This window comes from Calliphora vicina, chromosome 2, assembly GCF_958450345.1.
Source record: "Calliphora vicina chromosome 2, idCalVici1.1, whole genome shotgun sequence".
Classification (NCBI taxonomy): domain Eukaryota; kingdom Metazoa; phylum Arthropoda; class Insecta; order Diptera; family Calliphoridae; genus Calliphora; species Calliphora vicina.
Genome location: NC_088781.1, coordinates 57,612,266 through 57,629,814, shown reverse-complemented (window position 1 = coordinate 57,629,814; position 17,549 = coordinate 57,612,266). Strand labels below are relative to the sequence as shown.

Genomic DNA, 17,549 nt, shown 5'->3' with positions numbered 1-17,549 from the left:
GTATCAACAATTTTCAAATTTTTTTCATCTCAAATATTTAATGCAAAGTTAGCTTTTCAAAAAGTTTAAATAAATTTTTTAGATATCTTAAAAAGAAAAAAGTACTTTTTTCCCAAACAGTTTTAAAAAATTTTAAATTCAAATGCATATAATTTTGGAGTCAGTCAAGATTTTTAAACAATTCTTTTTCGTTTGATATATATAATTGTTGTTAGTAAAATAAAAGAAAAATGGGAAATATTTGGACCCGCTGCTATCAAAAATGTGAAGTAAGGTGGATGAAAATGTTGAAAAAATACTATATTTTTTAATTATATCATTAGATTATAGAATTATAGAAGAGCTGACAAAAATGTGGTTGCTTCTTCTTTATCAACCGACTTTCTGTTAAAAAAATTATATTTGTGCAAACAAATCATTCGATTGGCCACAAATTCGGTTGCTACTACGAATCCGTTTTATCTGTGTACCCTTGCCACTCATGATGAAGGGTATACAAATTTTAAACATTCAATTAATTCAACCTTGTATTAATTCTATTTAAATAAAGCATTTGAATGAAGCTGAAGAATTTGAATTGTTTTATAGAATGAATTGAATTAAGATTTTAGTGAGGTACCGTGAAATAACTCTACAGGAAAAAATTAAATAACAACACTCAATTTTCCAAACAAATTTGGACACATTTCATTATGAAGTAAATTACAATGAATTGGAACTTATTCAAAATATTTTAAATTTTCTTTTTATAATAATTCGTCTTTATTGGGAGTTATTTCATCTAGAGTCTCGCTCAACATTAATGTGTGGTATTAACGGACTTTGGCCGGGCTCAAACGTTTTTCCTTTTGGATGTATCTAAAACCGACAAGAAATTTATATTCGGCGAAGCCAGTTTTTGATACAACCCTAAGTGGAGAAAACTTTAGAGATCAGCAGAAGCTGATGATCATTTATAATTGAACCAGAAAAAAATCTATTTCATTTAGATTTCTATGTAACTAAAGGTAATAATTAAGATACGATTTGACTATTTAAATTAAAAGTTCTCTAGTAGATTTTAGGAATTACTTTTTTTAAAAGATCAGAGATGAAGACCATATGTGAACTAATACATTTAAGAGATATATTGGGTCCTTATATAAGTTTTAAATGTTGGATTAATTTGGGAATATTTCTATTTAAAAACATTATTTATTCTTCTATAAAAATTGTTAGTTGAGGCCCTTACCACATAATATATTTAATGTAACACCGACGTCATTAAGGAATAACTAAAAACTCATAGATATAATGATATCATCACTATTGTATTGCCTATTTATGACGTCTGTCATGAGATTTCAATTTTACTTAATTGAATGTTACACAAATCATTTAATTAATAATAAAACAACTTTCATAAATATAATAATTGTTATTGTTATTTTAACACAAATCATTAATTACAACAATAAATAATACTCTACAACTAATTTAAAACGAATGTGTGTGTGTGTGTGTACAGTAGGGGTATCTATTGGACAAAGGATTCCTACAATTAATAACAGCAAGAGCGGTAGGTAAAAGTGAAAATATGTACTATTTCATAATTAAAAATAAAACTGCAACGTAAGAACAAAATCACTTTGGCAAATTTATTAATTTTTCCAAAAAAACTGAAGCAGTGACATGAAGGGAATGTGTATAAAACTTATGGAAACAACTTTAAATACAGTTTTGCCATGAACTTTCCCTTTGCATACTTCAGTTTCTAGGGAAAATAAATGTAAAACTCTTTCATTTACACAAATTGGCACTTTGTAATCAAATATTTATTTTTTAGTTGTTTCATTTTTTTTTAACAAACATTTCACTATTGGCTGCATTTGTTATTATAGTTTGTATTTGTGTTTAATTTTCATTTGTAACAAAATTTAGTTTTCAAAAAGCATGTTTTTTATCCAAATTTTCAAATTTATTTTAAGTTTTGTACTATATATTTTAAATTTAGTTTAACAGCTTTTGTGATGTCTTATTGATTTGTTATTGAAAGTATTTAAACATATGAAATTGTTTAAATCATCATTCATATTTGTATGTTACTTATTTGAATGAAGTTGAAATGTAAAATTTAAATTTAAAGTTTTATGAACGTTAACAAGCAAAAATAAAAAATAAAATAAACATGAGTTTGTATGAGAATTGCAAATGTTGGCTGTTATCATTTCAGAGTTATTACATTACATATCAAGCTAAAATCATCATTAATAATTAAAAGATACCCTCTCAGAAAGTAAAGGCTTTATGGGCATAGTAACACTTTTAAGTAGACGCCAAGCAAAAATTCAGCCTCCAATTATAGGATGTTGTCAAAAAAAATAATGGAAAATTAGAGTTAAAAATGATTTTTTTAAATAAATTCTCAAAGACTTCCTAAAAGTCTAAACGGCGTAACAGTTTCCTCATACAGCCATAATCACGTTACTAGTTTTAACACTTTATAAAGAATAAGCTTATTTTAATATTTACACCTTCTGGACATTCTGTAACATGTCACTAAACTAGTTACGTGACCGGTTCCATGTGATTAGATACCAGTTCTAGTTAGTATATAACAGTTTTTCTAAAAAAAAGTTTTGTGTTTTTCTTTAAAAAAAATGCATATATAACAGTTTGTTCTATAAAATATTGTCTTATAACATTTATACAAACATTTTTTATAGAAATAAAAACAATTTATACAACATTTTTGTTATTTATAACAGTTTTCCATAGAAAAAAACTGTTATACAAGCAATTTTTAATAAAAAAAACCTTTATACAAAAAAATGTTTATAGAAAACTGTTATACACAACATTTTTTATTGAAAAAACTATTATATTCTAAACCTATCTGTACTAAACCAGTCTTTAGAAAAGTCTTTAGCTTTTCCATAAAATAAAACAGATGTACAGACAATTTTCAATAGAAAATACCGTTTCTTCTTTAGAAACTTGCCGGTATAATGGTTTTTTCTAAAGTAATGTTTGCATATAACATTTTTTCTATAAAAAGTGTTGTGTATAACAGTTTTTCTATTTGTATAACAGTTACTTATATTGGCAAAACTGTTGTACACACATTTTTTATAGAAAAAACTGCTATACACAATATTTATATACTAAATTTTCTTTAGAAAAACTCTAATACCGCAAAGTTTCCACTGAAGAAACACTTACACAGACAATTTTCTGTAGAAAAATCTTTCCATAAAAAAGGTGATGTACAAAAAATTAAAACACAATTTTCCACAGAAAAAAGTGTTATACTGAAGATAAAAAATTGTCCATAGACAAAACCTTTAAACGGCCAATTTCCTATAGAAAAATCTTTAGCTTTCCTTGAAATCCCACCATTCTTTCAAACACTCAAAAGCGTTTCTTGGCACTGAGTATTCTGATTGCATGACTCTCTTCTTTTCAATATGGCGAAATTAAACGATAACGAAAGAAAAGAAGAATAACACGACATGAACGGACAAGTCTAAATCGAATAGAAAATAATTTTGAATCTATAGGAATATATAAATTTGTGTTTTTAAATAAAATAAAAAAAATTATTCGAAAATATAAAATGAGTCGCTGGGTCGGTCTTTCTTTTCCATACCTGTCTGCTACTTGATATGAAAGAGAACTGTCATTTTTAACATGTTATAAGAGGAAGTGGATGCCTTATGGATGATCTGTGACATGTTATTTTTTCTGTTTCCTTTCGGATTCTAGTAATAACCCAGCAAGTCATTGTAGTCATTTAACAGGTATGTGCTCTTTGTAATCCAGAGAGAAGTAAATTGGTTACTTTATACATCCCAGGCAATCTAACGTGAAGTCAAACGTCGCTTAAATGCAGGGACGGTTATAGGTGATATCAAAAAAGTTATTTTATAACAGTTATTTTGTAACTAAAAAATCCACCTAAAAAGGTTATTTTTCAACGTAAATATAAAAATTCGGAAGAAACTGTTAAGAAGGAAGTTTTATTTTTCCGTCATATAATAAAACTCATTTCGGGAGTTTTATTTTTTCCATCAGAAAATAAAACTCATTTTAGATCATTAAAATTTAATTAGTCGTCATTAAAACAAAAACAAGTGGGATGTTAATTTATTATTTTATTCCCATTATTAAATTGTTGTTGTTTTTTTCTTAAACAAATAAATTACTACACACATTATGTCAGAGAGACTCAATAAATAAAGATACTGAAAAAATAGAAGAAAGTAAACTAAATGAGTTTTATTTTCTGACGAGAAAAATAAAACTCCTCAAATGAGTTTTATTTTCTGACGAGAAAAATAAAATTCCTCAAATTATTTTATCGTCATAAAATAAAATTCCTCAAATGAGTTTTATTTTAGACGGGAAAAATAAAACTCCTCAACTGATTTATATTTTATGGCGGCTAAATAAAACTCAATATTTAGCAGTTGCACCCGAACTTTTCTTTTTACGTTGTGGAGTTGAGATCGTTGTTTTAGTATCAACGTAGATTCTTTCTGTAAGAGCAATACGAATCTATTGGTATATGACAGTATAGGTCTCCGTTGACTTTAATATAGAGAGCTTTTGAGTTACATATTTACGGTCCCTGCTTAAGTGGCTTCGGTTGAAAAATTTAAATTTCTGGAATCTCTAAATTTCAATAGGAAATTTCTTAATATCAATTAGAAATTTTTGAAATAAAATTGGATATGGTGTAGTAGTGTATACTTTCCGATAGAGACCCATTCTTGACCTAACAATTTATATGGTAGAGATTGATCGAAGATGTCATGAAATTTGTTGAGATGTCATTAAACTAGTCATGAAATCAAGATGAATAATATCTGTAGTTCTAATAAGAGGCCTTATACTTTACTATGTCATTGCAAGGGGCTTTTTACTAGGACTGGTTCATTATAAATAGAAACCGGTTATACTGGAAACCCTCATATTGCTATCATTGGAAGGAAGAACTCTGTGACTTTTTACTGAACTAATCAAATGCTGAATTCTTGCGAAAGTTGCCTGACAATCAGACGCCTTTAGACAATTTGTGATGTCACATAAGTATTCAAGAGACTGGTTCCTTGTGGGTAGAGAACGTACTAATCATAAGACTTCATATGAATGAAATCGGTCCCTCTGCGTGTCATTATCTTAAACAAAAGAAGATTGACAAGTGTTACACATTCTGTTGCATATTACACAAATAATCACGTAAGATATTCCTTGAGAATATATAACATTTAGACTTGTAACCCCTTATAAGAAAGCTACCGGCAACTATAACTTGTCGTGCACTCTTTATACATCCTAAACAAGTTACATGTCTGATTCCATGGGAAATCATGAATATAAAAAGCATTGTCTGTTTTTTAAAACAGTTAGTCCACTTTTTTAGAAGAGATGACAAATTTTTCTCACAAGGGGCTTTTATAAATTGTAATATTGTTAAAAAAAAACTACATGGTTGTCCGGGAGAAAGATCTAAATTTACATAAAAGGATCATAAAATGAGAACTGAATTTTTAGTCAGCGTAAATACACAAATACATTCATAAATACTTAAATGTCTCTATGTGCCAACCACTGATCTTAAACCAGTCTATGCATAGTGTGTTTTCTCTGTGTTGCTCTTGCACTATTTATTCTCACTAAAGAATTGGTTGCTTTGCACTGTGTGTTTCGTGCCTCTGAGAGTATTTTAGTTACAAATTAAGGCTGCATATGTTTGCCGACCTCTGGTTCAAATTATTTTATAATAAAAAAATGTCACTGAAAGTAGATAATTAACAATATCAAAATTTAGCTGGTGGGTATAATCATCATATCACCAAAATTCATTTGCACCCCCAAACAAAAACAAGACATTCTAAATCATGGCTTCAATGTTGTTGTTAACAAAAGAACTTATTACTGCAGCTTGAAAAAAAAAAAAACATTTTATAGACCATGAATAGTTAAAAATACACCCAGTTTTTATAACAATAAAAAAAAACCAAACTGCTTTAAAGTTAATGCCTTAATTTTTAAGAATACTTACATTGATTTTTATTATTATCATTTCTATGTTTAAATAAATGCGTCCATATTTTTAAAATATTTGTCTGTCTTCTGTTTTTTCTTTCTTCTTTGTTTCTTTTTTGTAAAAAAAAAAATACATTTTGTGTTAAACAACTGCAACCCACATTTAAAAAAATAAAATACTTCCACCACCACCACCAACTACAAAACAAACACACTGTGATAAAAAATCATAAAAAATATTTTAAAAAAATACACCATCACTTCTATAAACCACTTGAAAATCACCAAAAAAAAAAAATCTATATAAAATCAAATACAAAAAAATGCCAACAAAAAAATCCAAAATGTAAAAAAATTACAGGATATTACAAGTGAGATACCTCCACTGCAGCCAGTCTGCACTGAGGAAGTTATTATCAACTGTCGTCAGCAGCAGCAGCATACTCAACAACCACTGCATCAACAGCAGCAGCAACAACAGTCAAATCAACATTCTCAACAACAGCCGCAACAGCAACATCTTTATCAAAAACGTTCACAATCTACCGCAACAACAAAATCTGCTGCAATTAGCACAACAACTACAGCAAAATCCTCTTTACCAGCCCAGCAACAACAAGCCAATCATCAACAGCATCAGCTCCAACAACAGCAACAACAACAATTACAGCAGCAGCAACAAAATAATCAAAAAATTATCACTCGATCACAATCATCAAAAGTTATACAAGACTTTCAGCATCATCACGCTTTCCATCAACTAAAACAACAACAATCGTTGCCCACACCCCTACACGGCAATGTTGGTGCTTCCCCCAATGCCCACAATCATTCCAAATCCGTTTCGATTTTGGTTTATAAAACATTAAACACGGTCTTCAAGAGCAGCCGCAAAATCATTGTGCGCGTTTGTGAGGTGGCCAGTGTCAAGAAGAATTTCAACATGTTTAAATTCAATAAAGCATCGCAACAGACACGTGCCGATGCCAGGGCCAATGCGTGTACGGGTCACGATCAGTTTGTACGACCGCCGGTATCGGAAAAGTGAGTTGAAATAATCGTACTATTCGGACTGAAATAGAGAAGAGCTTTTTTACATTTATTTTCTATTTAAATTGAAAGAAACAGTGGTGAGATTTTTATATTATTCATAGGAGTTCCAGATACATATATACGGACATATATAAATTTATTAATTATCCAGTTCTCCTCGCAAAATTTAATGGGTATGACTTTTTATTTCTTCTGTCACTTCTGTCGCCTTTTATACCAAAAAGAAAATACCTAATTCAATCACTGCACTTCAAAGTTAATTCCCATCTGTTCGATCAAATCCAAATGATCATTGTTCAATTCACAACTGAACCAAACAACTAATGAGGTTTATTGAATCTTTATTTTGAGAAATTTTACCTAAACTAAAACTAAACTTAGTATTGCCGCTTCAATATCCAACATAAGTGCTCAATAAATTGGTTATCTAGGCAGATCCACTGTTTTCATTCGTATCAGTCTTCTATGACCCTCAAATGACAACAACTCTCTGGCAAGTTTTGAAGGGTATGTTAAACTGGAGAGTTTGATCTCCTCGCGTATTGTGAGATAGGGCACCTGTTTTGTCCTTAACAGTGCTGACTGCTTTATTTGCAATTTTTCAATGTTAGATGAGATGGCTGTTCCCCACAGCTGACTTTCGCCATATCGGTCTCCAAGTCTAATGCAGACCATGGGCCAATTAGCCAGTGAAACTGAGCTGACTTTAATTTTGTTTGCGTAACCTCTGCTAAGGTAAGCCATGTAAAGCGGCGATCAAGATGGATACCAAGATATGTCACATGGCTGTGATCTGAAATTTGTATACTACTTATCTGTAAGGGAGGACATATTTCTCGTCTTAAAGTAATTGACTTCACTCCATTTGTCCAGCCATTTTTCCAATTCGCCGATGTTAGATTGGAGTTGTCCGGAAGATTACGAAAGCTGTATCGTCCGCAAATGTAGATATGTGAGTCAGTATGCTCCTAGGCATATCTGCAGTACACCAAATATATAGAAAAGGCCCTACAATTCTTCCGTGTGGTACATCAGCGGATATTTTTCGATATGACGAGTCACATCTTTTAATCAGATTTGGAAAGTTCTTTCTAGTATGTAATTATTTCTTAGGCAATTTATGTACATTCGGATATTTTCCATGAGGATGGAAAATATCCTATACGTAGCACAGAGGGATTTTGGTGTCAAAAAGTAAATTTTTCAAACACTTAATTTCAAAAATCAAATGATGCAGTTTTGTAGAGAAATGTTTAAAGATGAAATGTTATGATAAATGATAGTTTTAAGAAAAATTTTATTTTTTTAAAAAAAAATTTAAGTAAAGTCCATGCAAGGGAGTTAGCAAAAATTTACTTATATTTTCACGCAATTCAGTGGTTTATTTATGTACAATTTTCGTAATAATACCATTCAACTTTAACATATTCGATTTTCCATGGAGAAAAAAAATGTTGCCCCACTTTCCCCCAAGCTGTTTTTTTAATAAAATGAAAGGTGGAATTGTCTTGTTTCAATTAAAAAAAAATAGTTTTCGGAACAGGATGAAAGCTTAAAATTTTTTGTCGAATAATAAATGAAATATCACGTGAGCGTGCCCGATTTTACTGAAACTCGGCATGCGTTCCTTTTTGGTTTCAATAATTGTATGTACCAAATTTCTAGACTTTTGCTTGGATACAAACAATTTTATGCGAAAAAATCAATTTGGATTGTATGGGCAGTGGGAGTGGTCGATTTTGATAAAATTTCATGTTTTTTCTTAATTTAGTCCATATAATTCTCGGTGCCAAATTTCAATGCTCTACGACCACTCCTTATAATTTTTGCACAAAAATGTATTGCATTTGGATTGCATGGGCGGTATGCGGTGGGCATGGCCGATTTTAATAAAACTTAGCATACGTTCTTCCTTGGGTTCAGAAAATATATGTACCAAATTTGTAGACTTTTACTTGGATAGGAAAAATTTTATTCGAAAAAATCTATTTGGATTGTATGGGCAGTGGGCGTGGTCGATTTTGATACAATTTAATATTTTTCTTAGTTTGGTCCATATAATTATCGCAGCCAAATTTCAGCGCTCTACGACCACTCCTTATAATTTTTGCAAAAAAATCTCGAGTTAAAGATAAACAAAATAATTCATAGTCCTGAATTGGTCAGGTTAGTTAACATCGTGGCAGTAATTTTATCTTTACCAGGTGATTTATCTGCCTTTAGACTTTTGATTGTCATATTTACGGTAGATAATCGGAATTGTATTGGGCGTGGCACCACATTATGTATAATGTCGGGGTAAATATCTTCTCCAAGTGATTGATGAATGCCTCGAATTTTTCGGAAATATTTTTTGCCCACAATAGGGCATTACATATTTTTCACTGCTTTCCAGAGACTATAATCTGTTTTTTTAGTAGGGTCCATGTTTTTGTGATCATTTCTCAGATTGGATTCCTTATTAGTCTTTAAGGCGACGTAGAGTCTTCCTTGTCTCCGAGATTTGCGATTGTTTAATAAGAGACTCAATGTCTCTAGGATATTTGAATGTCTGTAATCCCTCAAAGTGACTGGGGGCGTAGACAGCCCCCAGCATTTGTCAAAATATCAGTATATATATCTGCAATTAATGGATATTAAATAAAACATTGAGATGGATCTGTTAAGTATCAACCATTTGTAATGATTTCGTAGTTTTTAACCTATACTAGCTAAATTTAAAAATATATTTTAAAATTTGGGTATAATAACACAACAAATACTCCTAATTGTACTTTGATCTATTAACGAATATTTATAAAACTTTCCATCTCAATCAAAAAAAGTGCCTAAATTCGAAACAACTTTTCAAACTCCTTCTGAGTTTTTTTTTGTCCTAGTATATTTTTATTTCACATTGGTTTTATAGTGACAGATGAAATTGCTCCGAAGTTTTTCTAAAACCTAAAAAGTTTTATTTGTAAACAACTTTTAAGTGGAAATAGCAATAATCATGAATTATTGCAAAATCAGACGACATACTACTGAAACGACTTTAGTTTGAATAGCCTAAGGGTGCTGTGGCTTAATTGGTTAGCGCGTTTGATCATTAAGCATGATATGGTATTTGTGGCCTGGGTTCGATTCCCAGCCGCTGTCAATCCACAACATCAGTTTATAATAATTATTAGTTTACTAATAACTAATATTTATCACAGCCCTCCTTCGGTGGTATAACACTAAAACGCCACCGAAGTAAAATTATTAAATAAAGGTTGTTGGCTTCACTAATGCGCCATCTCACCACCACAGGCGCTGCAACCTGCACTAATAACAAATTAAAAAAAGCTTTTCTTCTCCTTTCACCACCTTTTCGTCTACTCTCTATCCCCTTTCCAAAGAAAGTAACACAATTAAATATAGGCATATTAATTGCCTGAGTGTTACTTCTCTTTTTAAAAAAAAAAAAAAGAAGACTCATGCATTAAACACATTCAAGACAGCAGGCTACCAACTTCAATCTGTCAAAAATAAAATGCACACGTTTATATGGAGACGATTATTTTAACGACAGCACAGCTACACGGCCACACGACTACTCATGCCGATGTAGCCGAATTAGGCTAATTTCTATTTTTGTCAACTACAAAACAGAAATAGTGTTGCTAATATAATAAAAAAAAATGTAAATCAAATTAGTGCTTAAAAAAATATATTTTTTTTACTTAATTAAGAGAAGTTTCTGATAACCATATTGAAATAAATTAATAACAGGTACATAATTAATTATAACCATATATATATTTTTACTCAAAATAATTGTTTCAGTCTTAATTACTTTGGAATTTTGTACGGTTATTTTTTATTAAAGTCGCACCCAAGGTGCATTTAATAAGGTGCCATCGGCAGCACAGCTGATTATAGAAATAGCACGCACAAATGTCAAACTACATATATAAAAAATATTCGCCCGTACGTCCGTATGTCAAACTCTATATATAAAAAATAAGTGAATTCGCCTGTATTTATTTCAATTCGCCACTGCTATCACCTTGTTAAATACGCCTTGGTCGCACCACTGAATTATTAATCAGCTGTTTACTTTGTAGCTGTCGTCTTTAAAATAATTCAGTAGCTGCCACACGACTACAACTGTAACCAGCAGAATTTGTGTTCGTGTAGTCGTGTAGCCTGTTGTCTTGAATGTGTTTAATGCATCAGAATGTAAAATGTTGTATTAATGATAATTCCTGCCATCAACACGAATTATTTATTTGTTTATTGGCTCTTTCATGTTTTGCTTCTCTAAGTGCAATGATTATCTTATACTAATGCAACTACAAATTAAAATTGTACATCTGAGCCTAGATCTGATCTCCTCCCTCAAATACTTTTATTCCCGCGTGATCAACATTATTCTTGAAAAACCTCTATGCAACACTGTATTGTGTCTTCGCTAACTAGCTTATGTGTCTGCAAATAACAGTCATAATTTGACAGTAAATCATCTCTATGCAAAAAAAAATGTTGCAACATATTTTAATTAAAAAATCTGCTGAAATCGTGAATTAATAATACGCATTGTATTTACTCTAGTTCATTGTGGCTAAAGTTTAGATTTTCATAGATCAGTGGTGGGCATACATAGAATATTTTGAATTTGTAATTATATTTGCGTATTCGTACTGAAGGAAACTTCTGGCCGATGTTTTTGATATATATAATTAGTGTATTTGTGTATTTTCCGTCCTTGATAATTATGTAAGCCGACCACTGATTTAGATGTAATATTAATATCTTCCTTAGTTCCATAGCAAATTAATTTGTTCTTTACCTCATCAAATTTAATAGTAAAACTTACTAAGTAATGGCCCTAAAGGGAAAACTCGTCTGGATGGCAGTGACCGTTTCTGGTTCTAACAATTTTTATGAAGAGGTCCTGTCACTTTAATATGGCTATTGACATCATTGCCATCAATTAATGCTCTTAATAAAATTAAACAAAGATCCACCACTGTTTCTTTTAAATAATTAAAATCGTGTATTAATTAACAAACCTTATTTCAAAACTCTTCCACAAATACACATATTTAACATGACAATAATAACGATCGTTTATAAATGCAATTAAATTTAACATACAAATAATATTAACAAATAAATCCACGTTGTTCAACTTAAAGAAAAGCCAAGCATTTAATGAAAAAATTGCAAAAACAAAATGGATTAAAACGTTCCAATTCAGCAATAGAATTTGATGTATCAGCATTAACAGCCGCAAATCGAAGACATATCTACAGTAGGTAAGTCAACTGCCAAATAAACAAACTAAAAATAATCCTAAAATATATACATACAACCAAAAAAAAATAAATCAAAAATATCAAGAAAAATTAAAAAAAACATTTGTAAATTTTGTAAAAAAAAATAAAAACAAAAATATACAAGCAATATTTTTCTTAATTAAAACAGAAACAAATTGGCAGTTTCTTCTAATTTATTAACACTTTATTTCGAAAAAAAGCACCTAAACAAGGCTTTATTTATAATTTCAAATATAATTTGCTTTGTTTATTTCTTTCTTTAATTTCTCAAAAACAAAATTCTTTTCTTCTACTTTTTTCTTTGTCTTCCTTTAATTTTTAATTTAACAATAATTTTACAAAAAAAACACAAACAAAACAAACTAATTTTCATTTACAGCAATCGTTCGGCAAGCTCAGAACAAGATAATTCAGATATGTCTGAACATTCGGAGAAATCACCATTGGTTAGCGCCAGGTTAGACAGTTTGGCTAGGATATTTTTTAGCAAATCGATGCCAGCGGAAAGCGGAAGTAGAGATACCCTAGATTCAGTGCTAACATCAAGGTTGTCACAATTCTTTTGTTTATTATTATTATTTCTTATGTTTTTTTATGAAAAAATTAAAAAAACTTTTTCAAAATTTTTCTTGTTTTCGATTTTAATTTATTGTAGTTTTTTTGTATAATTCTAAACGTAACAATTCGAAATAATTATCCTTGGGAATTCCTCAGTGGTTGTTGTATTTTTTTGTTTGTTTTTGTATTATTGAAATAACTAACAATTAAATTACTTGAATAACATACAAATGCTTTTAGTTTTGTTAGACACAGCAGAACAACGAATTTTTTATGCTTGAAACATTTTTGTCTATTTTTTTTTTATTTTGTTGTTGTTGTGTTGGTCTTGGTTTCAGCAAATAACCCAGCAACATTTTCCAATAAACGTTTTAAATATGTACATCAGATTAAGGTTTTTATAAATGCCCCGATTTAAGTCATACACACAAAATACATTTCACTTTCAGTTCTTTAATAATAAGATTTATTTATTTCTCATCACAGTGTCTCCTTTTCAATATTTCTCCGCTTCACTTAAGGGTTTGAAAAATAGACTCCGTCTCTATGTTACCCTATGGAAGCACCAAAGACGAATTTATTTTATTATACGGTGGTGATGATTCTCCTACAAGTTCAACATTTATAAAAACATTTATGTTGTTTAAGCTGTCAAACTCCTGTTATCTTAGTTTGTTGTAGTTTTCGCAGCAACAAACGCTAGTAAATTTGATAGCTCAAACATCTAAACAACTAAAGATAAAAGTAATCAACTGTGCTATCGACACCACCTTATAGTAAATTCGACATGGAAACACCACTTCTCTTAACAATTAATTTAAAATTGTCAAAAAAAAAAACAAAAGGACAATATAAACAAGTAAGAGAGTGAAAATGGAAAAAACTATTTTTCTTTTAAAATTTTAATAATTCATTTTCGTGAGTGATCTTCGGAAGTGGGCCTTACATGCGAAGCATAGACTAACATAAACCCGAATCAGCTGTTTTTAACAACATGGCGGAGGCAAACAAAAAAAATTTACGAAAAATTAACAAAAGAAAATGTATAATAAACCACGGTAGATTTAAAAGAGGGACAAACATATAAATTTATCTTTCTATATCTCGTCTCACACACTCATCGATTTTTTACTACATTTTATTTTTTCTCTCGCTCTAAGATCTGCCTTAATGGTGGAATTGAAAAAATGGTAAACAAAAAATGTAAACAATACCATACGGTTCGATATTACTATTTTGACAGCTGTCAATGGTTTCTTATCTGGGTATCTGTGATGCGAGGTATGACCAATTAACAACCGATCGCCATGAAATCATGTCGAGCGATTTATTTCTATATGAAACTTCTTTCTGTTAAATTTTTATTGATATACCAAATTTTTATTAGATTTAAGCTCGTTAAAGTAATTTTCGGAAGTGGGCCTGGTTTGAGAGCTATGTCCAATTATGAACCGATCGCCATGAAATTAGGTAGCGTGATTTTTTTATATATTAAACTTTTTTGTGTTGAATTGTTTCTGGATACTAAAATTTTTAAGATTATCTCATGGCTACTGGTTGCTTTTAATACTTTCCCCATTAGGGGAAATGCCAATACATCTGAAGAGTCTTCTATTGTTTGCGCACTATAAAACACCACGATAATCAACCAACCCAACCTCGATATCCAATGTTTGCCTCCTCAATTTCAGTCCATATGTAGTCCATGACTATTAATCGCCTTAAGAATCTGGCATTATTATCATGAATCCATTGGTAAATAAATAATCTATTAAAGCATTATCATGACTCTGCCTTAGTTCCAGTTATTGTGAGGAAACTTGGCACTCTAGTATCTTGTCTATTTTCTTGGATGTGACCTTTTGAATGAAACACTGGTTTCAAAATAAAAAATAATATAAATATAATGAGCTCTGCAACTTTTTGTATCCCTTCCAGAATATAAGATTTGTCGAGGTCATTTTGTGAGAATTTCATTGTTGGAGTTAAATCTCCGTCCGCCAAGTCATTTCTTCAAGTTTGGAAACAAGAAACAGTCACTCGGGGCTATTGCCGGCGAATAGGACGGATAAGGGAGCATCATGCATTTGTGGTCGATTATGAGCAAACGCGGCATCCATCTTTCGGAAAGCTTTCTCATACCAAGTGATCATTCAAAATTGAAACCACTGAGCCATATGAGATATCTATGGCTTCCACAATCTCTCGCACTTTCAATCTCCGATCGGCCAACACCATATCGTAATTTTTTTCAATTGTTTCGGGTGTAGAGACCTCAACAAAATTCAGTAAACCATTTTTTACCATTTAAATTGATGGTGCAAAGTTCGCGTAGTATTCAGCAAGCTTAGCGTTGTTTTGAGTGATGGCACACGATACACACTTGCTATCAATGGCTATCAAACTAATAACGCAGCTTCCTCAAATTTTGACAGGAGTCAACTGACAGATGCTTGTCAGTTGAAGCCAGGAACATGCGGCCCTAATAAAAAAAAACCTTGTATATTAATATTGCATGTGAATAAAAGCGTAGGCTCTATATAACAATTTTACTGTCTGAAATCAGTCCATATTTTCACATATCCCCAATACAAATGTTCCCACTAAATATGACTTTTTCGTCGTAATTGTCTGATTAGCTCCCATATAAGTCCCAATTCCTAGAATTAGTCACGAAAAAAATTATTGAAATTTTAAAAGAAAATTGAGATCAATTCCAGATGCTAGTGAAAAGAAAACTAGATCCTACTTGCCGCATTCAGATATCCAATAAGATCACACTGTCTGATACCCAGTCGCTCGTTAACCCTTTTATAAATCTCGCCGTCTGATCATTATCATAGTAGTGTCTTTGTGCTGGAATCGAACCTCGAATGATATCATCACGTTAAAATATACGTACTGCGCACAATTAAATGTCAGCAGATCATAAAAACGTTTAGAAAACCCTCTTTGGTCTATCAGTTCTATGTCTGCTCTAGAACGATAGCACCCATATAACTCTTATTTCCGAAAATCACTTTAACGATCATAAATCTCTTAAAAATGTTGGAATCCACATAGAATTCAACAGAACTCAGTTTTATATAGACATAAATCATAAATAAATCTAATTTAATTTCGATCGTTCCATAATTGCTCATAGCTCCCATACAAGGCCCACTTCCGAAAATCACCCACGAAAATAAATTATTGAAATTTTAGAAGAAAAATATTTTTGCTAAATTTAGGACATTATATGGGGTCGGGCTTGACCGACTATGTTAGACGATTTTAAACATTTTAGAACTGTGGTATGGTTCCCAATAGGAATATAGTTTTAAGCACACAAATGCGTCGGAGGACGATGAAACTGAAAACATTACAGAACTTAACGAAACTATTAAAGTATTCAAAATCTAAAAAAATCCAAAAAGGCGTCCAATGGTATGATGGAGGATTTTATGCTTTCATTCCTTACTTTTGATTTCTTCAACATCTACAATCAGAGATAGAGTTTTTTCAAGTCAAGTTTTATTACAACTAAAAAAATCGTTTAAAAGGAAGCATTTAAATTATATTATTTTCTTTCAAGATTATTTTCTTCTGAAATAAAAATTCTAAAAAAACACATTTTTTGTGAATAAAAAAAATAAATATACAATATTTTTGGTTGCCCAATGTTGATTCAACGATATTCAAAGAGTTTGTTTACGCCAAAAACAACACTAAGCGATTTTCTTAATTTCCCTGCAATTTCTATTTTCCCCAATATATATTAATGCAGAATGCCATGTGTTGCAGTATACTGCCAATTGTCATTTAGTTCTAAATCAATCGTAAATATTTCTTTTCGCGAGAGATTCAATTCTGACTCTAACCTGTTCACATCGCTGTATTACTCTCATTGTCTCTTATTGGTAAGAATCCATTGTCCAAATAATTTAATAAATAATTAGTAAAATTCCTAATCCTTTGGTTTTATTCATTTCTTTTCATTTCATATTGTTTGTTAAATTATTCTGAGTATAAAAGCTAAACGATTTTGTTTCGGCTGAGAGAGTTTGAGAGTTTCCAATTTAGTCAGCCTTTTTTCCCTTCACCCAGCTTTTCAGCTTAACATTTGTGGTCCTTCGAACACATAGCATTCTGCATTAATATATATTGGGGAAAATAGGAATTGCAGGGAAATTATGAAAATCGCTAACTGTTGTTTTGGCGTAAACAGTAAACGTAAATCTGTTAAAATTTAGTAATATCAGTACTTTAATTTAAAGATTTCAGATTTCATAAAAAGCCTAATTAATTTATAAAGAGAAGTTTTTCCAATCAGAATGTTTATAAACAATGAAGTTGTAATGTTAACTGCCTTAATAATTCCTTTAAGAAATTAAAATTTCAATTTGTACTACTACAAATTAAATTTCTTTAAAATTATTTTTTAAAACTTCTTTTAATATTAGCATCCACCATATGGATTAAGCAATCACTCCCAGAGCTCCCATTAAATTTATACATTTATTCTGCATAAGTAATAAGTAATTAAAAACAGTTAAAAACAAAAATCTCCCAGCACAACATCCGCAACTCTTCATCTTTAAAGTTTTCACTGTGCGCCCCCATTCT

The 17,549-nt window shown here is 30.7% G+C and overlaps 1 protein-coding gene across 1 annotated transcript in view; it reads left to right on the top strand.

The window, feature by feature from the left end:
* Slob (Slowpoke binding protein) overlaps positions 1–17,549 on the top strand; it is a 158,679-nt gene that overhangs the window by 54,810 nt on the left and 86,320 nt on the right. The window contains exons 3-5 of the mRNA XM_065501827.1: positions 6,392–7,074; positions 12,246–12,365; positions 12,766–12,933. Of these exons, the coding sequence (XP_065357899.1) occupies positions 6,392–7,074; positions 12,246–12,365; positions 12,766–12,933 (971 nt within the window). The remainder of the gene's footprint in view (positions 1–6,391; positions 7,075–12,245; positions 12,366–12,765; positions 12,934–17,549) is intronic.